The sequence below is a fragment of the Acanthochromis polyacanthus genome, chromosome 1 (genome assembly GCF_021347895.1).
Source record: "Acanthochromis polyacanthus isolate Apoly-LR-REF ecotype Palm Island chromosome 1, KAUST_Apoly_ChrSc, whole genome shotgun sequence".
In the NCBI taxonomy this organism is placed as follows: domain Eukaryota; kingdom Metazoa; phylum Chordata; class Actinopteri; family Pomacentridae; genus Acanthochromis; species Acanthochromis polyacanthus.
In genome coordinates this window covers 37659808-37687050 of record NC_067113.1, presented here as the reverse complement: position 1 = coordinate 37687050, position 27243 = coordinate 37659808, and the positions used below count along the sequence as shown (strand labels likewise).

General features: G+C 45.4%; 1 protein-coding gene across 3 annotated transcripts; it reads right to left on the bottom strand.

Moving 5' to 3' along the window:
- On the bottom strand, nucleotides 1-27210 carry LOC110967738 (UPF0606 protein KIAA1549-like). 3 transcript variants are annotated; one of them, XM_051946012.1, is made up of 21 exons: nucleotides 26572-27210; nucleotides 24220-24434; nucleotides 17724-18986; nucleotides 16768-16850; nucleotides 16353-16652; nucleotides 16076-16262; nucleotides 15578-15637; nucleotides 15313-15464; nucleotides 14913-15090; nucleotides 13848-14032; nucleotides 13559-13764; nucleotides 11614-11741; nucleotides 11501-11515; nucleotides 10485-10684; nucleotides 9617-9852; nucleotides 8244-8379; nucleotides 7865-8158; nucleotides 7719-7771; nucleotides 7520-7647; nucleotides 7196-7350; nucleotides 1-6695 (listed from the first exon to the last, which is right to left on the bottom strand). In XM_051946012.1, exons 2-21 carry the CDS (start codon nucleotides 24371-24373, stop codon nucleotides 6471-6473), a joined length of 4338 nt encoding a protein of 1445 aa, XP_051801972.1. In that variant the 5' UTR covers nucleotides 24374-24434; nucleotides 26572-27210; the 3' UTR covers nucleotides 1-6470. The 3 variants fall into 3 exon arrangements, with proteins under 3 accessions (XP_051801972.1, XP_051801977.1, XP_051801974.1); XM_051946017.1 differs by having other exon boundaries at nucleotides 7964-8158; XM_051946014.1 differs by lacking the exon at nucleotides 11501-11515.
- Nucleotides 27211-27243: the final 33 nt, after the last annotated feature.

Below are 27243 nucleotides of genomic sequence, written 5' to 3'. Positions count from 1 at the left end.
TGGATCTGAACACATCTCTTTAATGTTTAACACAATCTTTCAGACTTGAAACACCACAGGATGCAGCTCACACAGAGTTTGGGTGGAACGAGTTCCTGTCATGTGACCCGCTCAGGTCAGCTGATTGCTCACCTGGCCTGTTGGACAGGTGAGGCTGCTGGCAGTGTTCCCAGCTCACGGTTTGACGTTAAAAGAACTTTACCCTCTGACTCCGTTTCCACAACGCAGCTTCGCCGAGTCACATCTGGAACCTGGACAGATGTGGCCGAACCTGCAGTGGGCGTGACCTTAAATACAGGGGGCGTGGCCTCGGCGATGCTACGTTTTGTACCATAGTCTGAAGAGGAACAACAGGAATGTGGTTGGACTCAGAGCAGCAGCTGTTTGAAGGTTCATTCATGACAAAACTGATGTTTCATAACAAGAGCAAGCAGAAGAGAATCAATGATGAGTTATTTATAATTTAGTACGTCTGTAACACGGTTAGTATATTTCTACACAGGCTGAAACATCTTGTTTCAAAAGTTAGAATCTTGTGCAGCCAGGTTATTTTACTCCTTTTAGTGTGAATGCTTGGTCACAAACATCTGGATCTTGTGCACAAATGTTCGTATCTTGTTTACAGAAGTTTGCATCTTTTGCATTCAGATGTCATTTGTGAAAACATTTGTACGTTGTGTGCAAACATTTGTATCTTGTGCAGAAATATTTTTCTCTTGTGCACGAGTTAGTGTTTTATTTCAGGATTTCTGTATATGTTGGTGTTAAATGGGATCTAAAACTCTGTGCACACAGGACCAGAACCACCCGGAGACCTCGTGGGATTTAAAAATGAACCTTCACATTTGGTTTTTCAACGATGTTTAACTCTAAGTAAATCAAATCGGAGTTTTACTTGAGTTTACCGACATTATCTGTGAATGTGTTGTTAACAGGCTGCCATTTATTAATCGTCCAGACAGCAAAATGTTTCTTACTGCATACTGCCAGGCGTTTACCATCTAATGATCATTTAAGATGTTTAATGAATTTGTTCATTCTGTGAATCGGTCTCTGTGAATTTGCTAAGAATGCTTAAAAATTTCACTTGTAATCGCCAACCGACCTCCAAAACTCTGGAAGAAAGCAAAAGAAAGGTAGAACAGGTCCTCGGTTTACGGCGTCCTCGACCTACAGCGTTTCGTGGTTACGTGGCCATCTCCCATAAATTTACTCAGGTCTTGTTCCTTCATTTCAACGTACAGCAATGTTAAAACAAATTTCGGATCGAGTTGGCGAGCGGACAAATACGTCGTCATGCGGCGCTATGCGAGGAAGACGGCTTCGTTTACATTCACCACTTGTACGCCACCTTGGACTGTGCTACATTCACAAACTTTCACTTGCCTGGGTTTTTTGAAACTTTTTGCCCTTCATTATGGCAAAAAGAAGGGCATTAGAGATTTTCAGACGAGACGCGTTTATCTGTGAGAGAAACGGATTAAGTGGACACGTACCATAAGTCGAGAAAACAACCTTGAAAAAAAACAATGACCAAGATATCGCTTTGGGCAAACATCATCCCAGGACTTCTGTGTTCAGCCAAATGTGGTTGACAATTTGTGGTGAAAGTTTTGAACAAATTTTGGTCACAGAAGATCCAAAGATCTCAGCTGATCGTTACAAACCACCAGAGGTCAGCAGGTAGAACTGGTTCTGTGTGAAACCGTCTGACTCCAGAGTGGATCGGTAGTTTTGTCATGGCTGAACGTCCACAGCTCGCCTGGTCGTCTGCTGGATTCTCGCTGAGGATCTAGAAAACACTGAAACTCTAGAAAACACTGAAGAAAACATTCAGGAGAAGCTTGTGACGCCTGCAAAGCAGCAGCCGAGTCCACAGTTTGACATGAAAAGACAGACTTCTGCAGGTTTTTAAAATGTTCGAGGAGTTTCCGTCACACCTCGAGTTGTTGAAGTAGCACCATGTGACCCTGTAGGCGTGGCCAAGTCCAGCAGCTTGACTGACAGGTGCCTGGTCCAATCAGAGAGTCTCCAGCCGGTAAAGAGTTCTGCGGTTGGTTTCTGGTCCATGAATGATGTCTTGGCAGATGTCTTGGAGTCCGTTCAGCAGACTATATATTTTCTATATATATTGTTTTCTATTCAACACCATATCCACTTTCATTTATACACTTATACCATCTTCATTTAGATTCAAAAATATCTTTTGGAAATGCGAAACAAAAAATAACATGACGTTTCTCAGGATGTATTTTTTTCTACTGTGCTTGGATGGACGATGGATTCATAGCACTGTGACGTTAATCACTCTTTGCTCACTCTTTACTCGATGTGGAACAACTCTTCACTGTTTATTTGAATAACTTTAACATCTTTTAGCAGCATGCTAAACATTAACTGGAACATCACGAATAGCTAAAGCCTCAAACTTAGTAGAACGTGCTGAAGAAGAGCAGAGACGAACAAACCCCCCACATCACCAGATGTTCATGAACAACCGACCTGCTGATGACGCCACAGAGGAACCGGCAGAGAGGAACCGTCATCAGGCGGAACAACCAGAACAGGAAACTAAAAGCTGAGTCTAAATTACTCAACACTGGCTACAACGGGATGATTCCCAGGAACTACAGGAGTGTTTGTGGAGCTGGTTTGTTTGTTTGTAGCTTCAGAATTAGACATGCATAAGTTCGTATTAGTTCAGTTAAGAAATGGTGAATGGACTAGCAATCCAGACTTAATACTGAAGCCAATACCGACAATACTGGAATCAGTCTCCAGAATGTTTTTTTTTTTGTCCTTTTACTGCTTTAATGAAAAAATGCCCAAAATGTTTGAACCAGGGATGAGCATGACTGCTGAACTTGAACGATTGAGAATTCCTATCTTCTGCTCGAGGAAAGCATTCATAGCTGGTTTAAATAATTATTCTGGGATTGGTTCTCAGTGTTGCATTTTAATTAGTATCAGAACCAATCGAAGCTTGAACCTTTGCTAACATCTCCTTATCACACAGCAGTCAAACTGTGGTAGACACCTTAAATTCTCCCAACTGGAGGTCATTAAGCACCACAGAAGTCTTTGTCATGGTGCCCATTGCTAGCAAAACTCCCACAATGCTCTCTGGTGTAGTCTGGCCTCTACAGTACTTAACAGGAAGAGGCTCCACTTGGTGGAAGAACCAGGTACTACTACAGTTAAACTACGGTTAAAAATGATCAAAACATCTCAAACGTTCTCCACTGTGACTCAAAATTTGTCTGAGATTACATAAAATTTGCCAAAACATCCTCAAAATGGTCCTAAATGGTGCATCAGAGAGCATCATCTGAGAGCAGACAATAGATATGAATATTTAGATCATTCTCCAGAACAAAAAACAGCAGAATTAGACACAGGAATGTTGTCCCTGTTCATCGCACTCTGAGATTTGGCTGGAGGTTAGTAACCTCCACACAACTCTTCGTCATGGTGCCCTTTGCTGGCTAAGCCCCGACAATGCTTTCTGCTTTAACACGAACTGTAATCTGAGAGACGCCTTCTCTGGTCTCTACAGGATTAAACAGGAAGAGGCTCCACCTGCTGGAACAACCAGGAACTACAGCTGATCTACATTAATGACTTTATATAGAGAATACAGTTTTTTTTCTCATCTTTTGGAGGCTCAGAACATCCTACCTTCTAATACTACAGTTCAGACAGTGTCCTACCAGTTATATTGCCTAATGCACGGATAAACTAATTAGTTTCATCAGATTGGTTTGGTGGACGATATCTGCAGGTAGTTGTTGAATGTTTTATTTTGTGAGTTGTAGTTGTGTTTTGTAGGGTAATATTCATGTGAACGACCCGTCATTTCAGCTGCTTGTAAAATACAGTTTGGTTATTGGAGACAGTAATACCTTCAAAAGTCCTCTTCAGAAGCTACATGCAGTATTTTTTCCTCATTGGTAAAGTGTGGAAATAGGAAGCTGATCTTTAAGAATATGCCTAATTCTGATGCAAATGTTGAGTCTAGAAGTGTAAAATTTGGACTTTTGGATTCAGCAGCAGAAATTACTCCTGAATTCTGACAGAAACTATCCAGACTAGTTTCCATCTCTGCTCCTCACTTTTTGGTCGGTGTTACTCATCTGCAGCGTTCTGAGCACAGACTGATGGATGCAACAAATCAGCAACAAAAAGCTCGATACCAAAGCGATGCATTAGCTGTAATTTTTTCTTTTTTAAAAAGAATTTGCCACCGATACATGAACACGCGAGCGAGCAGCTACGCTAAGCAACGTCTTCACGGAGAAACAAACGCCGGCTCATAATCTACAGCGAGCTCAAACACAAGAGGATTACAACCATACAACAGTAGTTTGGTCTTTTTTTGATCAAAATAAATGATTTAAAGTATACTTTCATATATAAGCAATAAAAAATAAGTAACATCTCAATACTCCAATAATAACTCTTACATTAATATTGTGCTCATTGGGTTTCTATCTCTTTACATATATTTTATTAATTCTTATAGATATTTAAATATATTATTTCGCCTGTTTTGTGTTCCCGTGCTGTAGGAACTGTACGGCACCTCCAGCTGTCAACAGTGCAAAGACCTCATCGATATGGTTGATGAACAGAGACCTGATCACCGTGGCTGATGGGAGTGTGGAAGGCAATAAGTGGTCGATGAGGAGATGGTATGAGGCTGACGGTTAGCACCACAGAAGGTCCAGAGGGACAATCCACTTTAGAACTTTAGGAGAGGCGATCAAATCCAGACGGTCCAGAACCACCATCCACTTGGAAGGCTGAGAGCAACCATCTACTTCAGGATGTCTGGAAGGACGATGCAACCGAAGGCCAGGAAGGATTAGAGAATGTCCATTCATTCTGGGGGTCTAGCAGAGATGATCCACTCTACAACTCCTGGAGGGACCATCCACTTGAGAAGGCCCGAAAGGTTCAACTCTGTCCAAAAGTCCAAGATGAATGACAAATCTCTGGACGGCCATGATGGACCATCAGCATCAGAACACCAGGGTAGATGATATACTCCAGAACTACCAGAGAGACCATCTTCTCCAGAAGGCCAGGAACCTTCAATTTGGTGATCCACTTGATAAGCTAGAGAAGGTCCATTAACTCTGGACATCTAGGATGGATTATGCACTCTGGAACTCCCGCAGGGACTATCTGCAACAGAAGGCCAAGAACATTCAATTTGACGATCCACTCCAGATGTTAAGAAGTTTCATTAACCTCAAAAGTCCCAGAGAGATGATCCACTTCAGAAGCTTAGGTAGGTCCATTTACTCCAGAACTCCAGCAGAGACAGTCCACTCCACAAGGCCAGGAACATTCAACGATGCACTACAGGTGTTAAAAAGGTCCATTCACTCCAAATCTCCAGGACAGATGATCCACTCTAAAACTTAAGAAGGTCCATTTACTCCAGAAGTCCAGGATTGATCAACCACTCCAGAAGGCCAGGAACACTCCATTTTTTTCCAGAAGTTCAAAATGGACGATTCACTTCAGATGTTTAAAGGAGATCCATTCACTCCAGAACTTTAGGACAGATGATCCACTGTAGCAGGGGCCATCCACTCCAGGCACCCATTAATAATTATTTTACTCCAAAAGTCCAAGAGGGATGACTAAACTCTAGAAGACCAGGTGGCCTACAAGAATTAGAGCTCTCAGAAGGGTAATCCATTCCAGAAGATTAGGAGGGAGCATCTATTCCAGAACTTTGAGGAGAAGATTACCTTCTGAGGGAAGGTCTAGAGCAACCATCTACTCCAGAAGGTCTGGAAGGCCAGGAAGGGATGGTGTGCTTCAGAAATTCAAAAAAGATGATCAACCTCTGAAGTTCAGAAGGTTCATTACTCCAGAACTCTGGGAAAGATGATCCACTCCTGAACTCACAGAGACACCATCCACTCCAGAAGGCCAGGAACATTCGGTTTTCTCCAAAAGTCCAAAAGGGACAATCCACTCCAGAGGCTTAAGAAGGTCCATTCACTCCAGAACTCCAGGGCAGATGATCCACCCTAGAACTCCAGGAGGGAACATCCACTGCAGGAGCTCAGCAATGAATCGCTGCTCCAGATGATCAAAAGGGATGACTCAGTCGAGAAGTTCAGGAGGAATGATCACTGAATGATACACTCCAGGAAGCACTTCAGTGGAAATGTGAGTCAAACTTATGTCCAATGAAACACTGAGTTGGGGGGGGGGGGGTGATGGATCGACAGACGGAAAGACGGGACCCTGTAAAATACCGGAGGTCTTCAGGAGACACTGTCCTAGTTTTCAGACATGGATCGCGGTTCAGAGTTATTTTGGGCTTCGTGGCACAGAGTCCAGAGTGTACATTAGTTAGTTTTAGGGTTTTAATCCAGTCTTTGCAGGCTCTGAGTGGTTTACAATGTTTGAAACCAGCTGAGTCCTGATCCAAAGAGGTCCAAACCAGTCTAAGGGTAGCTAGTCACTGCAGCCTGTTTCTGGGCCAGACGTCGCAGCTCCTCCCTGATAGCCTTTATAAGGGAGGCCGAGGTGTGGGCGGATGGCGAGGCGTCATCCGGCGGATACTCGGGAGTCGGTGAGGTCAGGAGGAGAGGTGGAGCCGACGGATCCCGCAATGAGGAGCTGGGCATCTGGAAAACCGAGGAAGAGGAGAACTCAGGAAAGGACAGCACCTGTGGGAAGAAGAGAGAGAGAGTGAGGAAGCCAAAACCAGAAAATCAAGAGCATCTATTTATTGGTCAGTATCCAAAGATGACCAGTTTAAACAAGTTTATAGTCATTTCAGAGGTTTCATGCTATTTTGGACCATTTTTGTCATTTTTGACTAGTTTTGAGCCAACTTAACAACGCGTGTCCTCCTAATGATGCACAGCCCTTCTACCAGTTGAAAATATATTAGTCCAACCATGAACAGAAGACTCTCCACAGGCACTCTAGATGTCTGACAATGTGATTCTGTCTCCTAAAATTTCCGTTAATTGCAATGGGTACTTCAGACGAAGAAGCATCATGTCCCTATTGTCCTGTCCACTGTAGTCGTATCTCACTTGTACAAATCGTATTTGTTAGAACAACAAATATTTATTCTCCAATTTTGAAAATAATGAAAAATATAATAAAATATTAAATTCATATTTTTGTTCAGCATATTTTGTTTGACTTTACGACTCACGCTCTCTCTGCTGGCTCCCGGTCTGGACAGGTCCTGGTCTGAGTGCTGCTGGTTCCAGCTGGAGCCGGTGGGCCCAGACATGCTGCGACCCACCCCAGGGTACGCACCAATCTGACTGGACAGGCCCACCTGGGTCAGGTGGTGGAGCTGTGCACCTGGAGGTCAATGAATTCAGTCACTAAAAGCAACAAACGCAACAAATGTTTGCCCCCATGTGGTGGAGGGTCTGTGGGCTAAAAAATGTGTTGGGGATGGATGGGTTGGAGTGTTTTCTGACTTTCAAACATCAACAGTGTGTGTGAATGTGTCACAGTATGATTGTACCTGTGCTGCCCCCTACAGGTCGTGGTCTGGAGGAGGAGGGGGGGTCCTCATACTGCCCTCTGCTGGAGTAAACTGAGTCCTGCAGCTGGTCTCCAGTAGAAACATACCCTCCAGAGGTCAGGCCCTGCCTGGATGAAACATGCAGAGAGTCAGTGCTGGTTCAGGTCCTGGACCTGGTTTTAAATGTGCTGACACTGACCTCTGCAGCAGACCCTGGACCGATGAGGGCGACATCCCCAGCTCCGCATATCTCTGCAGAAAAAACAAAAAGACCAGGACATGAACACTGAACATGGATCATGACAGAATTATTCTGTAGCTTCAGCTGCAGACCGACGCACTCACTGCAGAGAAGGGGCTGTGAGAGGGGACTGCTGGGTAAGAACCCCACTGCCGGCCCGGGGGCCTGGCCTGAGGGGAAGGGCTGGGCAGGGCAGGGCTTACCCCGCTCACCCCGGCGCTGCCCTGCGAGGATGGCGATACCAGGGCGAAGGCGTCATCCAGGAGGGAGTGCATCTGCTGCCGAGCCTCTTCAATGGATGGCTGGGGGGGCATGTAGGGCGGAGGGGCCGGGGCGGGGTCAAACACCTCATCAGTGGGGGAGGGGCTGCCGTGGTCTGGGGGCAGGTCAGGGTCCGACTGCAAGAGATCAGACAGAAGGTTAGCATGCTGGAGTTTACCACAACGACATTACGGTTTGATGGTTACAGTCCATCTGTGTCACCATGTAGGCCACGTTGTTGAATCCGGGGTACTTTCTGTAGGTGGCGCTCTGGTCGGTCAGCAGCCGGTCTCGGTCTGTATCAGGAAGACTTCCAGGTCCTGGTTGAGCCCGGTGACCCCGAGGAGAGCGCCTCCCTCTGGACAAAGAAGCACAAAGGCAGTAAGACTCCAACAAATAAAATGCTTCAAGTCTTTGTAGCAAAGAATGCTGGATGTGATGTTGGGGGGTCAATCAATATCGATCAATAATCAGCTGCAAAGACTCCAGTAAATGTTCATACACCATGCTGATAAAGCCATTCTTTGACCACAGACATTCATCATTCACCACACAATTAGCTACATTAGCATTTGGGCTTCAGGATGCTGTACTGGTAGCCTAGCCATGCTAGATCCCATGTTTCTGACGGCACAAGGGTCTAGGGAAGCTCGACAGGGAGGGAGGCGGGCTAAAAGGTTGTCTATCAAATCCCTCTGCAGCAATTGGGTAGGTATACAACCAATCAACGTAACGAATAGGCTGACGGAGTTCCGAGAGCACCGGCGGATTGTGTGGCTAAGTCCCATTAGCTTCCCAACCAGCGGAGCCGCGGAGCCAACTGGTATATTAAAGATTTGCCATATCCCGTCGGCATAAGTCCAAATACGTCTTTCTTCTCAATGAAACACTTCAGTGCCGTCCTTTGTTTATCTTTCAAGTTGAATTTTAGCTTCAAATCTTTAAGGGCTGTGGCCAAAGCCGAGTCGAAAGATAACTGTTTATTGTGCGCCGGTTGTTTCTGTCAGAATCGTCACACCTCTGTCGTCACTTCGTTACGCCCGCCTTCTGACTCTACACTTCATGGTGATTGGTCCGGCCAGTTTTAGGAGAATCCAGCCTCGAGCCTTATGGAGGGTAACTAGACCCTCCCTGGCAGAGAATTAAATTCGTTGCCGTGGGTTGTCTAGCGCGGCTAGGCTACTGTACTGGTGGAGTTATGCTCATTCTCAATGAATGAGCACTAGCAGTAACTCATTAACCTTCACAAAGTATTTGTCATGGTGCCCGCTGCTAGCTAAACCCCCACAATGCTCTCTGCTTGCCAACATGAATTGCCTGCTGGACTTTTCTGTGAATGATTAAAGACGGTTCTTGTCACCGTACATGCAGATGTTCCACCAAAACAATTCCCTTGTCACTATCTTGCTAAGACCCCATTGCTTAGCACTGCCCAGGATGCTTGGAGATGACTGGGATAAAGAAATAAAAACAAGCCAGAGAGATTTCCTGATGTAGTTAAATGACGAGGTGCAGTCAGACCATTCTACACTGCAGTGGGTCAACAGTAGAGAATAGTCTGACTACACGAGTCTACCGCTTGGGTAAACTCTCACCTTTTCCTGGAGTCGGTGGGGGTGGGGGGTGAGGGGGCGTCGGCTTGCAGGATGCAGTCCATGTGGTCATGGGCGGAGCTATAGAGTCGCTGCGCCACCTCGCTTTGGACCGGTCCATCTCCGAACGCGTCCATGATGTCATCCATGGACGGGAACTCACACTGGCCCCGCCTCTTAGCTCGCTGTCGCAGTTTGTTCCTGTGATGCTCGATCTCTGACTTGTGCCGCAGCGCCACCTGCAGGAGAACCGGTGAGAACACAAGTCAGATTTATTCATAAAGCACTTTTAGAAACTGCTGGTTAACCCTCTGAACCACAAGAAGCTTCTGGACGTTCTGAGGCATACGTTGAATTTCTTTAGGACAGTTTTGTCTGTTTGTGGTCAGTTTGTGTCTCATTTCTCTTATGGTGTTTGTCATTTCTATTTTTGTGTCATTTCATGTCTCTTTTAGGTTTTTTTATCTCCACAAAAAACCTGAAATCCACATGTCAAACACTGTCCTCAGGTGGCACCAATGGTGAAAAAAATGGTCTCTACAAATTATAGATATTGTAGTACTTGTATTTTAAAATTTTCTGTCGGTTCAAACACGACCTGCAGTTCAGCCAAAAAGTCCCTGAGCTGAAGGTTGGTTGGAGGTTTGTCACAATCTGTTTAATGCAAAAGGTTTATTTTGAATTGAATGAAACGTAGATTCGTTGGATCATTTTCCCAACAGAAGTACCCATCACACGATTAGCTCAAGGACTGTTGAGTTAAAATGAAAATCCAACGATTCTTTGTGTTTTTACAGCTTCTAATAAATGGTATTTTATTGGAGGTTCAAGGGTTTTCAAGGTGAGTGTTTGGTTGCCGTCATCGTCCCACCTCAGTGTTGACCTTCTCGGTGAGCGAGGGACTCGGCTGCAGAGGGGCGTGGAGCGGTGGCGGACTCGGTCGCGGCTGCATGGCGATGAGCTGCACCTTGTTGGCCTGACGACGGGTGCCGTCGGAGGAACCGCGGGACAGACGGTCGACGTGGTCAAAGATGGAGGACGAGGACAGGAGTTCGTCCGGACCGCTACCGGCTGGACCGGTGGAGGAGGACAGGTCAGAGGTGAGAAAGGGTTGGAAGTCAAACTGTCGGTGTTGGCCTGCTGTTAACCGCTCATTTTTAGCTGCTTTCTCCGCTCCTTCACTGGCTTCAGGTTGTATTTGAAAACCCCCTTAACCACAGTAAACCAGTTTCTACCAGGGTTTGGATCATGCAGTGGATTTGTTTTCTTGTTTTCTTTGGCAGTTTGACAGTTTTCACCTCCCTGCATGTAAATATTCCACCAAAACACTTCCTCTGTCACTATTCAGAATATGACTGGTGCATTTTGTGTCTTGTTTTTGTCATTTTGTGTCTTGTTTCTTATGTTTTGTGTCTTGTTTTTGCTGTTTTGTGTCTTCTTTTTGTCATTTTCTGTCTCGTTTCTGTCATTTTCTGTCTTCTCTTTGTTGTTTCCATCATCCAACAGTTTTCCTACAGAATGGGTAGAGCAAAGCTATGTCCTCTCTTCTATTTTCCATCTTTTCATCCATTGTCAGCCTTGATTGAATGTCCCACTCTACCTCATATAATCAGGATCAGACTCATTCTTTGGACTGTTTTCCATCAGTGGTCAGCAGTAACAGCTAGCTAAATATCTAGAATCTGAGTGAATCAATACCTATTATTGATCAATATGGAGCAGAAAACTGGAACAGAGAAGGCTTAGTTTTCAAACATTTTGAAGCCCCAGTTCTAGAATGACCCTAATTAATGAATTGTTTGCAGCCCCAGTGTGCGGAGTTGGTGCAGCTTCACATTTGATTCAGTGATCAGAGCGCCGTTATGAATGCCGTCGGTGTAAACGTACCCATCTTGTTCCTCCCTTCAGGTTCGAAGGCATTAAACAGAAAAGGTAAATGGAGTTTAATATTGTTAATATAACAATAACACGCCACGTCACCATCACAATCAATGTCTGACCATTTTTGGGCATCTTCCTGTGCTGTTTTGCGTCACTGGGCGTGGCCACAGGTCTGGTGCTCTCTTCTGCCGACTCTCTGCCGCTGGATTGGTCGCTTCCTAACGAGTCGCCGTCAGACGGGCTGAGCCTGACGAGAGACACGACAGGTGAGTTCGTTTATTATTCTAACCATCCTGAATCCTGTTTAAACCTTCTGCTGCTTGATTTGTTCACATGATGTCGAGTTTAATCTCATAAATACAGAATTCTGGAGCATTTTAGTGTTTTTAGTTCATTATTTTAAATGCAACAGATCAGGAATCCAAGTTACTGATGAAGGTTCTTATCCTCCAGAAAATTTCACCACATCAGACAAAGAATGAAAGTTTTTTCTTTTTATCAATTTGCCATGAACCTAATCCCAAACATTTGTCTACCAAGGACAGGACTTAACTCATAAATTCAGTTTTATTCATCAACAGGTCTCAGGTTTTCTTAAGCACATTAACTCTGGTTGAGGTCATTAACCACCACAGAAGTCTTTGTCATGGTGCCCTGTTGCTCACTAAAATCCCACAATGCTCTTTGCTTGTTGACATGAAGGCTGAATCCCAAACCCCCCCTACACACTCCCCCTCCACTACTGAGTGTCACTCCAAAAGAAGTCACACTCGCAGCTGTGGAGGGCACCTATTATTGAAGGGGGAGGGTATAAATACGATCGTCAGGAATGGGACGCCCAGTCGCCTCACCGGAAAACGGAAGACGTCATCGCCATGGTAACACAAAGACGCCTACTGTCATGGCTGTAGCGCTGTGGCACAGGTTGCAACTAACAAGGATCGCTGCTGCTTCCAGAAGACGGAAGCATCCCACTTTTTTTTCACTCACATGTTTTCCAATCCTATTATCTGGCATTTCAAATCCAACAAATGAATGAATGAATAAATGAATTCTGTCAGTTGTGTTCAAATTTTAAGGTGTCAGGGGGTGCACAATTAAATCAAACGTCAGCAGAGAAGATGATTTGTTTCTTTTGTTTTATCTTTTTTCACCACTCTTTTTGTGATGTTCTGTCAGTGTGAAAAAGGCGTGGGAGAAATAAAGGACGCATGTGGAACTTACATCGATATGTTGTTTCCTCCTCCATTTGGACGTTGCACTTCCTGAAAAAGTTGTCCAGAGTGAGCATCGATGCAGACTCGCTATTTAAGGGCTGAACAGTCCACTCTCCCTCCGCACTACGCGGTTTGGGACGGCCCTTAATATGGAGGACCCTCCACGGGAACGCGCAAACGGAGGGGTAGTGTGTAGGGATAGTGTGTAGGGGGCGGTTTGGGATTCAGCCGAAGTGTAGCCTGAGAGACACTTCCTAGTCTCTACAAGATTAAACAGGAAGAGGTGGAACAACCAGGTACTACAGTTAAACTCAAGAACATCTTGGAACTTCTCCACAGTTACTCAAAATGTGCATAAGATGGCATAAAATTTGCCCAAATATCCTCAAAATGGTCCAAATAGATTCATAAGAGAGCATCATCTGAGGCCAGACAGTAGACAAGAACATTTAGATCATTTTCCAGAACAAAAACCAGCAAAACGGAACATTTTCACAGTTGATCCTACTTTGTGTAAAACAGCTGAGCTCTGGTTGGAGGTCTTTAACCTCCTCATTAGTCTTTGTCATGGTGCCCCGTTGATGCTAAACTCCCACAATGCTCTCTGCTTTAACATGAACTGTAGTCTGACAGACGTTGGTTTTGTCAAGACTAGTTACAGTTTTAGACATTTCTGCAAGTGAACAACAACTTTCAGACATTTTTAGAAAGGAGATTTTGATGACCGCGGTGTTGGACATTTTGAGAAATTTGGGATAAATTTGTTTGGGAAAAAATCCAACGCTTTAGAAAGTCAGGACATCTGAACATTTAACAGCAAGGTAAAATCGTTTAAAATCATCCTGACCTTCCCCTGCGGCGGCTTGACCGGGCCGCCTTGGTGGACGACCCTTTGGACTTTGGGGTGTTGAGGTCTCCGGCGTCAGAGGGCGTGGCCTCTTTGACGGGTGCAGGTATGGGACCGGGCTCCTGGATCACCATGATGTCGTCTTTGCTGTGCTGCCCTAGGTGAAGCTTGGCGAAGTCGAAGCCTTTGACGCTGGGAGCCTGAAGCTGAAAGACGACAGACATTTGAGCCGGCAGGTTGTCTTCATACCTGACAGGTGAGGTAAACCCGCCTCCTGATGACCTCTGACCTTCTGCCGCTGCTGGATGGTGTTGATGGCGTCCGGCTGGAACTCGAGCTTCTCGGAGCCACACAGCTTCCAGTAGAGGATGATGATGATGAAGACGGCCAGCAGGACGGGGACGACCACGCCGACAATCAGCCAGATGCTGCTGCTCTGGGTCTCCGCCGGGGGGACAGAAAGAGTCTCCACAGCTGGACAGGTGAGAACAGGTGAGACGTGTTGTCACTATCCAATGAGGAAGTATGTTCGTCAGCTAAAGGTGTGTTTGTTTGATTGAACAGATGAGTTCTATTGGGTTAAATTAATGGTGGATGTTTAACAGTTGAACTGACTGTTGGATCCATTTTTTCACTAAATGAAGCAGAATGTTTTCAGGAAGCTGGACGTAGAGGAAGACCACAAACAGCTGGAGCAGTAATCATGAAGTGTTTTGTTTTTCTGTTGTTGTAATGGATGTCTAACCCTTCAACTCTAAAACACGCCATTGGGGTTTAAAGGCATGTTTTTTTTAATTTAAATCACCAAAATCACACCATTTATCAGCCAAAAACTAAAAAGATTTTCAACTTTACAATGGTCTTTAAACATTTTTGGTTTGGAAAAGAACCAAATCCAAGGAAAAAAATTGAAATATTTAATTAAAATCACTTTATTCTATGTGTCTTTTTGGATTTAGAAAAAAATATAATCTGTTTGCTTTGAACGGATTCTGTAAAAACAAAAAATTCTGCACCCCTCGCCACCAACACGTACCTGGTAAAAACTCAGAGGTTTAGGATGAGCTGCAGGCAGTGTTTCCACAGTATAAAGAGGAGAAAGTTGTTGGGAGATACATGCTGCATGGTGAAGCATCTGTCAGCAGCTGGTGTTATCTAAATGAACTGAACTGGAGTCGGTTTCCATGCAGCCTCTCTGCCAATCACCTTCTAACTCCTGTTGTACATTAGCATGTTAGCATGTTTTCTGCTTTATTCTTTAGTCCTGATGGGCCTGATTCTTTCCTTTTCCTTCATCCATTCAGTGTGTGAACCACAAACATCCTGGTTCTGGACCGACTGGGTTCTGACTCACGTTGGGCCAGCGGTCTCTGGACTCGGTGTCCGAGGACGATGGCGGCTCTCTGCAGGTCCAAGCGGTTCAGAGTGGCGGCGGTCACCTCAGCCGGGATCCTCTCTCCACCTGGACCCTCCACAAAGTAAAACACCTCCAGGGGGCGCTCTGGTCCAGACAGCCGGGACACCCGGACCACCTGAGAACAACAGGTGAGGCTCAGTCACACCTTCTGGTCTTTGATGTTTAGCTTGGTTTGAAGACACAGGAGACGCATTAAGAGGTCAAATACACAAAGTTAACCTACACTTCACCACTGTACACCTGGTATGTAGATACACCTGTATGTTTGTGTCTACACCTGTGCGTTTGTGTCTGTACCTCGATGTTTGTGTCTACACCTGTGTGTTTGTGTAGGTACCTGCAGACTGTTGTTGCCCACCGATGTGGCCCTCCTCCAGCGCCTCCTGCTGGTCTCCTGCAGTCCTTCCTCCAGCAGCAGAGCCAGACGTCTCTCCAGTCGAGCTTTGAAGCTTCTCTCGGCCACTAGCTGCTCCTGAACTCCCAGCAGCACTGAAACCACACAGACTGGAATTCACCGGGTTCTCTGGTGGAACGTCAGTTTTCTACCACAGAACCCCTCTAATCTGACACACAGGTGTAGAGTCCAGGTGGGTGTTTGTTACCTGTTCGGACCCAGGTGGATCTCAGGTGGTGACTCGTGTTTAGCTCAGGGTAATGAAACGCTGTCAACACAAACACACAAATCACACGTTAACAACATGTTTAATACAACACTAACAGAAAGCTATACCTGTTTTCACACATTTTGATTTAAGACAAAACGTTTGACATGTTTCAGTTTTTGTTAAAAGTTTGTTAATTGTGTTTTTTGTCAAAATCTTTGCTTTTGTTCATAATTTGTTTCCTTTATTTTTTAAACCAGAGTTCCTCATGTTTTTTTACTTCTGCCTTTTGTCTGTTTTTCCCTCTTTTGGTCTCACCACTAAACCCTGTGAATATGTTAATATATCATTCATCGTATATGTCTTGTCGTCTTTGAGTTTCCAGTTTGTCCTAAATTTTTGTTAAATTTAATTTAACATTGTAAATGTGTTTTCACAAGTTTGTTAAATGCTTTTTAAAGGTTGTAAATTCGTTCTAAATGTGTGTCTCTGTCATACGTTCTGCGATCTGCAGGGCAGGAAATCCAACGTAGAAGCTGAACTCCACCAGGGTGAGCTTCCTTAAGTGTTCGCTGACCCCCGACCCTGGCAGGTAGCCCCGCCCATCACGCACTGCAAACGTGATGTCAACAGGAACCTTCTGCTCTGCTGCCGGCCGGGCTACGCCCATAGTGATGTTCAACAGCTGTGAGATGGAAGAAGACCAGCCGGTTGGATAAAACAACGACAGAAGTGAAGTCAGACAGGCAAGACTCACCTGTACAATCCGACTCACCTGTACGGTGACATTTCCCGCCTCGTGCGCTCTCCTCCGTGTCTCGGCGTATGCCAGTGTCAGGCCTCTCTCCACCCGTTCGCTGAAGTTGCAGACCCGGACATCGACGTGGGCGGGGACGAACTGCAGCACCGAGTGGATCTGGTACCTGAGGTCAGGTACGGTGTAGAGCGGTGACACGGTGGGAACCGGACCGGAGCTGCGCGGCGGCTGACGGAGGGCGTTGATGACGGACATGGCGGTGAAGATTAACGGTCCTGACACGACGCGAAAAGCAAAACTGGACGGAGTTCTGAGGAACTAAAGAGAAACAGGAGACAGACAGCTGTCAGTCATCATCGGTTTATTTATTACAATAACAGGAAGTTAAGGTTTGTGACCTGATGGAGCAGCAGTGAAGGTGAGATGTTCGTACCTGAAGCTCCACCGAACGGTTGAACTCTTTCTTCAGAAGATCTCTGACCTGACTGAAACCAGCTGACGAACCTTTGGAGCTCACTGTAGGACGCAAACACAAACACATCAGAAACATTGGTGAAACATCAGCAGAAGACTATTTCAGTAGAGATATGGATCCATCCATATATATGTACACTGACAGGAACTTCATGGAGACACAATACCAACCTGGACTGAATATTTTTGTAGTGTTTTCCACTTTTAAGGGCCAGTAATTATTTAGTGACCAGTTGGACTCATTTTGGATGAATCTTGAGTCTTTTTGTGACAAATCTGAGTCATGTGGAAGAAGTTTTGATGCATTTAGGAGAAACTTGGGTTATTTGAGACAGATTTTAAGTCCAAACAGGAAAACAAACTAGTATCCAATCCCTTTTTGACTCATTTTGGACAATTTTTGATTATTTTTTAAAACCATTATCTCATTTTGGCTAATTTTGAGTAATTTTGGACAAGTTTAAAGACTGAAATGCTAAAAACTGGAACCTTGTCTGGTCAAATTTCCACATATCAGATTCTACTGATGTTAGAACCTCTACAGTTGGAGAAATGTCGACCAACAACTGTATTTGATTAGAAATATGAATCCATCCATAGATAAACACTTGTAGGAGCTTTATGGAGACACTAGACCATCCTGGATTGAAAATTTTGCCCTTTTGTCCATTTTCAGGAGCGAAGAACTAAAACCGTCTCCTCGGTTTGATCCATTCAGTCATTTAGATCTGTTAAAAACTATTCCGTCTGTGTCGTCACCACATTTCATGTCTGCGAGAGTTTTATTCATGGAGACACTGAACCATTAAAATGGCTTCTCAGGTCTGAAAGCATGAAATTCTCTAAGTACTTAACAGAACAGGACAGTTGAGCATCAACCTGGCCCAGCTGCAGGTGCTGTCATGTGACCCTTACCTACTCGGACCAAGTACATCTCCGGCTTGGTGACGTTGCACAGGTACTGCCTGGTGGGCGGGGTTTGGGCCACTCTGGGCGTGGTCACCGGGGGGGCTCTGGTCAGGCTGATGGCTGTGATCTGGGTGGTGGTGGTGATGGCGGTGGTCGCCTTGGTGGTGGTGGTGATCCTGGAGGGTGGAGCCTTCGCTGGCTTCTCTGTGACAGCCGAAGGCCTCTCCGGTCGATCGGGGCGGGTGGGTGGTCCCAGTGGGGGAGGGGGAGGCACCCGGCCGGTGGTGTTGGATGGAGGGTAAGGAGGGTATCGACCCGGCACTGGGGCTCGGTCTCTGGGTCTCGGAGCAGGCGGTGGAGGAGGGGTGGATGGAGCTCTGGGGGTGGCTGATGGAGCCTCACCTGGGAGAGTGGGTGAGAGGGTGAGGGGAGGCGTGGGACCTGATGGGGGACGTTTGGGCTCCAGTACCGGAGGAGGACCAGGGCTCAGGGATGGGGTCGGAGAAGGATGGTGAGTTAGAGTGGTTGTCGGACTGATGGGGGGTTTGGTGTCGGTCCGGTTCAACCGATCCAGGTCCTTCTCCCTCCCCCGGTCCCTCTCCCTCTCTCTCTCCCGGGCCAGCAGGTTGGTGTAATACTCCAGACTGTTCATGTCCGGCAGCAGCAGCTCCGTCGGCTCCAGCGGCATCATGTCCTCAAGGTCGTAGTCCTCCTCCCAGGTGGGGAAGACATCCGGATGGGGGGACCGAGTGTGCAGGGGGATGCCAAGGGTGGAGGAGGAGGGTGAGAGGGGGAGGCGGGAGGAGAGGGGGAGGGTGGGCCTGGCGGGAAAGGCGGTGTCGTAGGAGACCCAGTCCCCCTCGGTGTCCTTGTCGTAAGGGTGACTGGGCAGCGGCGTGGCCAGGGCCAGCTCCTCGCCGTCGGGCACCATGAAGGACAACGTCTCCAGGTAGTCGCCGGAGCCCCAGGCCTCCTCCAGGGAGGGGCCCTGCTCCCACGGGGGAGGAGGGGTGAGGGTGGGTTGGCTGTGGGGAGGCAGGGGAGGTGGCAGGCTTGGAGACAGGAGGTCCGGGGGCCTCAGCAGGAGGTGGATCCCCTGAGCGCCGGAGTCCGAGTCCTCCGCTGAGCCGGCGCCACCGCCGTTACCATGGTAACCAGAGTCCGAGGGCTGGCTAGGGGAGGGGGGTCTGGGAGGGGAGGAGGATGATGATGATGATGATGATGAAGGCTCTGATGAAGGCTCAGCTGTCTCATTGAAGTCCAACACACCTGCAGGACAGAAGTACAGAATTCAGGTTATGTCTTCCCAGAACAACAGAACCCAGAAATTCCCCGCAAACACCTGAAGATCCTGAAAACCCCTGAGGATCCTGAAAAAATCTGAGGATCCTGATTACACCCCAAGATCCCGATGACATCTGATGACCCTAATTATACCTGAGAACACCAATTATACCAGAGGCTCCTGATCAAATTTGAAGATCCGGATTATATCTGAGGACCAAGAAAACACCTGAGGAACCTCAACAAACCAGATAAACTCTGAACATATCCGAGGACCTTAAATACAGCAGAAGGTCCTGAATACATCTGAGGACCTTAAATATATCTGGTTGATCCTAAGTACACCTTGGGGACCCTAAGCACACCTGTGGACCTTGACCCACTGTAGGAACCCCAAACAGACCTCAGGACTCTCCATGTACCTGAGTATCCTGACAACATGTAAACCTCCTAAATACACTTGAGGAGCCTGAAAACACTTGAGAACTCAGATTACACCTGAAAAACTGGGACAAACCTAAAGACCCTGAAAACACCTGAGGATGCAAACCAGGACAATAAATACACATGAAAACTCCCGTTTCACCAAAAAACCTGGCCAAAACTGAAGATTCTGACTACACCCGAGGACCCTAACCAAACTTGAGGATTCTGACCAAAGGTGGCATCATCTATAGGAAAACCAAGGTCAAGGTCAGCAACAATGAAAGTTGTCTTATGTTTATTTAGAGGTTGTGGAGATGCATCAAATAGTCCCACCCCTTCACCTTTAAAACACCTTTCAGATACAACACCTTAGTCAGCAATTGCTGGGGAAGTTGTAGTTGTAAGGAGCCACGCTAGCAGTTTCCCTCTGTTTCCAGTGTTTATGCTAAGCTACACTAACCAGCTATGTGAAATCAAATGGTTTAGATTGTTGGATTGATCTCTAACCAGTCCCTTCAGGAATTTGCGATGTGGCAATTTCAACAGTGAATGCAAATTCAATCGATCTCTGTGAATTCTGTGGGACATTCCAATTTTGTCAATGAAACATATCAGGAGAACAGCTAAAAGGAGCGGACTACAGACCAGACCTCTGCCAGACCACTACCTTGACCTCTACCAGACCAGTACCAGACCTCTATCAGACCTCTGTCAGACCTCTACCAGACCTCTACCAGACCTCTACCAGATCACTGCCAGACCTCTAGACCACTACCAGACCTCTACCAGACCTCTACCAGATCACTGCCAGACCTCTAGACCAATACCAGACCTCTACCAGATCTACGTGTGTGTCAGGATGTGAAATTAACTTTTAAGCCACTGACAGATGTGTCCAAATATGATCCATTCAACAGTAAATGATCATTTAGTGCCTTAAATCTACCAACCACTTCCTGTTAAACCAAGATCTGGCTGCTGCTAATTTCCCACCGTGGTGTTCCAGCTTGTGGAAATGAGTTGGCGCGTTAAAGAATTAGTTTAGTTTCAAAATGCTGAAACATGTTTTAAGAGTTAAAAAAAATCCAACTTTTTATTAATTGTCACTGTCTCCTGCAATTTCATCATAACAAATACGCTCAAAAAAATCACAATTTTTTTAGAAAAGCTGCCACGAATTCAGGCATCTTTGGCCACAATGATCTCGAAAAACACTCGCGAAATCCTGGAGGGCATGACTATCTGACTGATAATTACCAGATTAATGACAGTTAAACATGATGAAATGCTGTTGCTGGTGACATAGATGTGCAAATGCAGGTTTCTTGCACACATCTGGTTTCATCACTGACTCCACACAGCAGGAGCTCCGTCCTCTTTCTGGTTGGAACGCTGCATCTCTTCCTCTTTTTTTTCACCTCCTCTGCAGTGAGTTTAAACCTATTTGTCTTTGTGTCACACACATACCAACACACACCGACACACACTCAGCCTTGACTGAGGCTCTTTCATCTGGTTCTCGGCCTTGTTGCCGTGGTGACGCCGTGCTTTGCGGCAGCATCACGTGCCGAACGGAGACGAGTCATTGGTATTCAGAGGACGACGCCCTCGAACACACGAGTAGATGGATGGATGGATAGATGTACTACTAAACAATTATTGACTTTTATTTGTCATTTTGTCTATAAAATGGTATTTTTTTTCTAGTTTTGGTAACAGATTCATGTCATAATCTTGTTTTGCAATCTAAAAAATTCCAAATATCTGACTCTTTCCCTTTAAAATATCCCTTAAATACTGATTCTAGCGTCCCACAGCTGCAGCTCCAACACTCAGAGCAGGATGCAGCAAAGATCCTCTGTAGGATTTGACCCAGGAAGCCTTGTTCAACCACAGGGGGGCGTCCTGCACCACAGGAGCTCTGATGTTCACCTGGTCGGACGTTCAGCTGCAAACCTGCTACTCTGGCGTCACAAAGTCATACAAAATGACTGTAAAAAGATCTAAAACAACCATTAATAGTGTCCCACACGTGATCCTGCATTTCCATCTTCAGCAGCAGCTCTTATAGCTTTTAAAAAGGAAAATCTGTAAAATAACATCATTTCTCTTTCAAATAATGATCTATAAATACTTTTGACTGATTTAAATACAGTAAAACAGTGTAATTTTACAGTCATATGTTGCAAAATACAGATTTTTTTATTCACATTATGTTTTATTTTACAGTCAGCATGTAAATTATTATTTTTTCTGTAACTTTATAAGATATTTTCTGTAATCTACAATTATTGACCCTTTTTCAAACCATGATAGTCATTTTCTTTTAAATAACGCCACATTTCTGTAAAATAATCATATTTTTTGTAGCTTAAGAGCCTCCATGATTGTAGATTCTATCGTATGGAGCAGATTTATGAATAAAATTGTCTTTATTCAAACTGCCTCAAACTGAGACGCTTCAATCAAAAGACGTCTCTGAGTCTGGATCTGATTGGAGGATCGATGTGTCACTTTAAACCTCCACAGTGTGACATCAGCAGGTCATGTGACTCCTCTGTGCGTGTGTGTGTATGTGTGTGTGGGTGTGTGTGTGTGTCTACAGACTGACTCAGTATCGTGGGAGGATCAGGACATGGAGATAAAATAAGATTCCTGCAGCTTCACTGAAACCACTGATGGCAGTCTGACTGAATGTCCTTATAAGGAAATGCACCTGTCACTTCTTGCTGCGCACAGGTAAATCAGAGACACAACAACACCTGAAACATCAGCAGAATATGATGAGCTGTTTGAACCTTTAGTGTCTAGACTGGATATGTGTCAACAATCGACTGTGAACAGACAAAAAGAAAAAATAACACCAAAAATGACATAAAACAACCACAAAGACACACAAAATGACCACAGAAATTTGTGGAATTATCACAAAGAGACACATAACAACCAGAAAAAGGCAGAATATTGACACAAAATGACCAAAAAATGACATAAATAAAGCGCAAAAGTGGCAAAATGACTACAAATTGGCACAATGTGACAATAAAGAGACACAAAAGCAAAATGCATAAAGACACAAATGACCACAAAGAGACAAAAAAACAACCATAAAGAGACGCAACAAGTCTAAAAAATGGCACAAAATTACAACAAAGACACAGAAAAGAACCACAATGAGATGCAAAACGACTATAAAATGATTGGAAAGAGACACGTGACCTCCATCAACCATAAAGAGATACACAATAAATCAGGAACATTCTGTCTCAGAGTGATGCAGAAAAATTAGTTCATGCTTTTGTTACTTCCAGGCTTGACTATTGTAATTCCTTATTATCGGGTTGTCCAAATAGCTCTCTCAAACATCTACAGTTGATCCAAAACGCTGCTGCCAGAGTACTGACAGGAGTTAGCAAAAGAGATCATATTTCCCCTATACTTGCTTCTCTTCACTGGCTTCCTGTTAAATCCAGAATAGAATTTAAAATCCTTCTTCTGACATATAAAGCTCTTAATAACCAATCTCCATCATATCTTAAAGATCTGATAGTACCTTATTATCCTAGTAGAACTCTTCGCTCTCAAACTGCAGGCTTACTTGTTGTTCCTAGAATTTCTAAAAGTAGAATGGGAGGCAGAGCCTTCAGTTATCAGCTCCTCTCCTGTGGAACCTGCTCCCAGTTTGGGTTCTGGAGGCAGACACCCTCTCTATTTTTAAGACCAGGCTTAAAACGTTCCTTTTTGACAAATCTTATAGTTGGGGCTGACTGGGTGACCCACAGGGGTTCGGCTTGTGTCTTCATTGCACAGCTGACTCCCTCTTGGACGTCCCTTCGTTCTGCCTCTAGTCATGCTGCTATAGGCCTATAGGCTGCTGGGGGACTTCTCTTGACGCACTGAGCCCTTCTCTATCTACCTTTACATTTAATATGTATACCGTTATTGCAGTACATTCACTCTGTTTCCCCCTGTGCTATTTCTCCGAGTGTCCCTGGTCCCAGAGCTGGATGCTTCAGATCTGTGGTTGATGTTCCACCAGCTGGTCCAGTCTCCATCATGTCCACTGTGGGATGCTGCTGCTGACCTTCCTCCAGCCCTCTGCTTCCAACTCCCCTTTTCCACCAGTCAACTCTGCATCGCCTTCACTATACTGTTATGCTAACTTACATACTGTTTGAATTTTACTGCTAGCTATATATGGAGTATGTTTAATGTCAGAGCCGTACATCATCAGAGTAAACTATGAGTCAGTTTTCAATGTTAGCTTATACTTTGTCTGTGTCACATATCCTGTCATGCATGTATCCAAATGTGTGTTGTGTTTTCCTTGCTTTCCCACCCCTCCCTCTTCTCCCATCCCTCCCCCTTGCCCTCTTCTGTCCCTCTCAACCCCCCGGCCAGCAGGCAGATGGGTCCCCCCTATATAGAGCCGGGTTCTGCTCGAGGTTTCTTCCCTGTTAAAAGGGTGTTTTCCTGCCACTGTCTCCTTTGGGCTTGCTCTGGGGGTCAGGCATTTGGGTTCTGTAAAGCGTCTTGAGACGAGTTGACTGTAATTGACGCTATATAAATAAAATTGAATTGAATTGAATTGAATTGAATAACTGGAAAATGGCACAAAATGACAACGAGAAGACTCAAAACTACCACAAAAACATACAAAGCAACCATAAAGAGAGACAAAACAACAACAGAAAGACAAAATAAAGCCACACAATCCACCGTAAAATCATCCAAACGTCCAAATGAACCGACAGAACGACTAACGGGTCGGCAGTGAAATTCTCCAGTTTACCTGCAGCAGGTGAGCTCGAGGTCACCACGGAAACCAGCGTCCCGACCACCAGCAGCATCACGCCCAGGCTCCGTCTGCACGCCATGGTCCTGGGGTCTGTCCCGGTCCTGGTCCTGGTCCTGGAGCCGGGGCCCGGCAGGATCTCAGGGTCCATGGTCCTCAGAGGGTCGCCGGTCCAATCCCGGTACAGAGAGCCGAGGGCCCGTCAGGAGGACCTGGTCACATGATCAATAACCAATAATCAGGTACCTAATGAAACACGTGACTCTACGACGCCATCTAGTGGTCGTACTGTTTATTACAGCAGCAGAGCAACTATCAGACTTTTAAAGAGCTTTTAGAGAACTCGTAGAACATTTAAAATAATGTACCCAATCACAGAACGTCTGGAGAACATTCTAATGTAAAAAGATTAATATCACATGTTTATCTCACTTCAAAGCTTTAGAATTCACATCAGAACCACAGAGTCTGTAGAGACGAGGCTGGGCCGGATGGACGGGTCAGAATGTTAAAAAGACGAATCAGCCACAAAAAGACACAAAACGACTAAAACAAGACACAAAACAGCCACATAAAGACACAAAACGACTAAAACAAGACACAAAACAGCCACATAAAGACACAAACAGCCACATAAAGACAGAAAATGACTAAAACAAGACACAAAACAGCCACATAAAGACACAAAACGATTAAAACAAGACACAAAACAGCCACATAAAGACACAAACAGCCACATAAAGACACAAAACGACTAAAACAAGACACAAAACAGCCACATAAAGACACAAAACGACTAAAACAAGACACAAAACAGCCACAAAAAGACACAAAACGACTAAAACAAGACACAAAACAGCCACATAAAGACACAAACAGCCACATAAAGACACAAAACAACTAAAACAAGACACAAAACAGCCACATAAAGACACAAAACGACTAAAACAAGACACAAAACAGCCACATAAAGACACAAACAGCCACATAAAGACACAAAACAACTAAAACAAGACACAAAACAGCCACATAAAGACACAAACAGCCACATAAAGACACAAAACAACTAAAACAAGACACAAAACAGCCACATAAAGACACAAACAGCCACATAAAGACACAAAACAACTAAAACAAGACACAAAACAGCCACATAAAGACACAAAACAACTAAAACAAGACACAAAACAGCCACATAAAGACACAAACAGCCACATAAAGACACAAAACAACTAAAACAAGACACAAAACAGCCACATAAAGACACAAAACGACTAAAACAAGACACAAAACAGCCACATAAAGACACAAAACAACTAAAACAAGACACAAAACAGCCACATAAAGACACAAAACGACTAAAACAAGACACAAAACGACTAAAACAAGACACAAAACAGCCACATAAAGACACAAAACGACTAAAACAAGACACAAAACGACTAAAACAAGACACAAAACAGCCACATAAAGACACAAACAGCCACATAAAGACACAAAACAACTAAAACAAGACACAAAACAGCCACATAAAGACACAAAACGACTAAAACAAGACACAAAACAGCCACATAAAGACACAAAACGACTAAAACAAGACACAAAACAGCCACATAAAGACACAAAACGACTAAAACAAGACACAAAACAGCCACATAGACACAAAACAGCCACATAAAGACACAAAACGATTAAAACAAGACACAAAACCACAAAAGAATCCAGAAAAGGAGTTTTGATCATTTTTCTGATCAAAGTTTTCTCAGATTATTCTAATTTTTGGACATTTCTGCTCTAATAAATGATAAAAACTGAACCGGATGTGAACTCCTGCAGCGGTTTACCGGTTCTGGTCTCCGGTTCGGTTCGGATTAAATCATCTTTTTACTTGTTGCTGCCGTTAACGGAACCAAACCCGAATATTTCCACCGGTTCTCTGCCCGGAGCCCGGCTCGGTTTTGATCCGGTCTCGCTGCTCATTCAGCAGGTCCCGGGCCGTTCACACCTCTCTGTTCGGTTCGGCTCTGCCCGGTTCGGCCTCCTCTCACACTGACCCCATTACCGTGAACGTCCTCCTGCAGTCCGTTAATCAGCTTCCGTCCCGGTAGAGCTGCACAGCCTCTCTGCTCCGGTTACCGGTCCAGCGGTCCAGCGTGCTAAGAGGTCCTGGAGGATCCGGTGCAGCAGCGGCTCCTCCCGGAGCCGCCGGCCGCAGCTGGAGCCTCGGACAGCCGCAGCGGCGAACCGCCCTGAAACCGACGGGAGGAGCCGAGCCGAGCCGAGCCGAGCCTAGCCGTGCTACCCCCTTTTCCAGCCCGCCCCGAGCCCCGGTACCGGACCAGGACCTACCTGCCATCCCGGAGATGCGATTCGGGCGCGTCACGCCTCTCCAAGCCGCGCGGCGCGCTCCCTGCCCGGTGAGGAGGAGGAGGAGAGCTGCAGATCTTCCTCCTCAGCCGGAGTCTTCCTCACCGAGCAGCTCCGGTCTGTCGGTTCCGGCAGCGGTCTGGTGGTTCAGGGCGGTGCCAGTCCTCTCCGGTACCAGTCCTCCCCGGTACCAGTTCTCTCCGGTACCAGTCCTCTTCGGTACCGGTTCTTCCGGCTCCTTCTGGCTCCGCTCAGCGTCAGATGATCCAAAAATCTACAATTCTAACGAACCGAACCACGTCTCGTTTGTTTGAGCCTCACAGAGACGTTCAGAACCGGGACAGAACCGGAGCGAGCTGAAGGCAGCGGTTCAGAATCCAGCGGTGGTTCCGCAGCTGCATCCGGTCAGAGGATCTGACCGCAGATCAGCTGGAAAAGGATTCATTTCATTCATTCATCTTCATCACAAACCATCAATATTCACAGAAATAAAAACCACAATGCTGAAAAATCTAGAAAAAAAATAAAGGTTTTATATTTTAAAGAAATCTGCTGCTGGGTTTACATTTAAATATATAAAATAAATAATAAAATCAGCTAAATAAATGTAAATGCATGACCCACTGGTTCTATGGATGTTTATGATGAACAGAA

Bases quoted from the DNA above. Each gene is read 5' to 3' on its own strand.
- LOC110967738 (XM_051946012.1), bottom strand. From the start codon at position 24,373: ATGGACCCTGAGATCCTGCCGGGCCCCGGCTCCAGGACCAGGACCAGG. The intron at 14,033-14,912 runs GTGAGTCAGAAC...TCACCTGTCCAG, and splicing joins CCAGAGACCGCTGGCCCAAC to CTGTGGAGACTCTTTCTGTC. The intron at 7,351-7,519 runs GTACAATCATAC...ATTGACCTCCAG, and splicing joins ACCTGTAGGGGGCAGCACAG to GTGCACAGCTCCACCACCTG.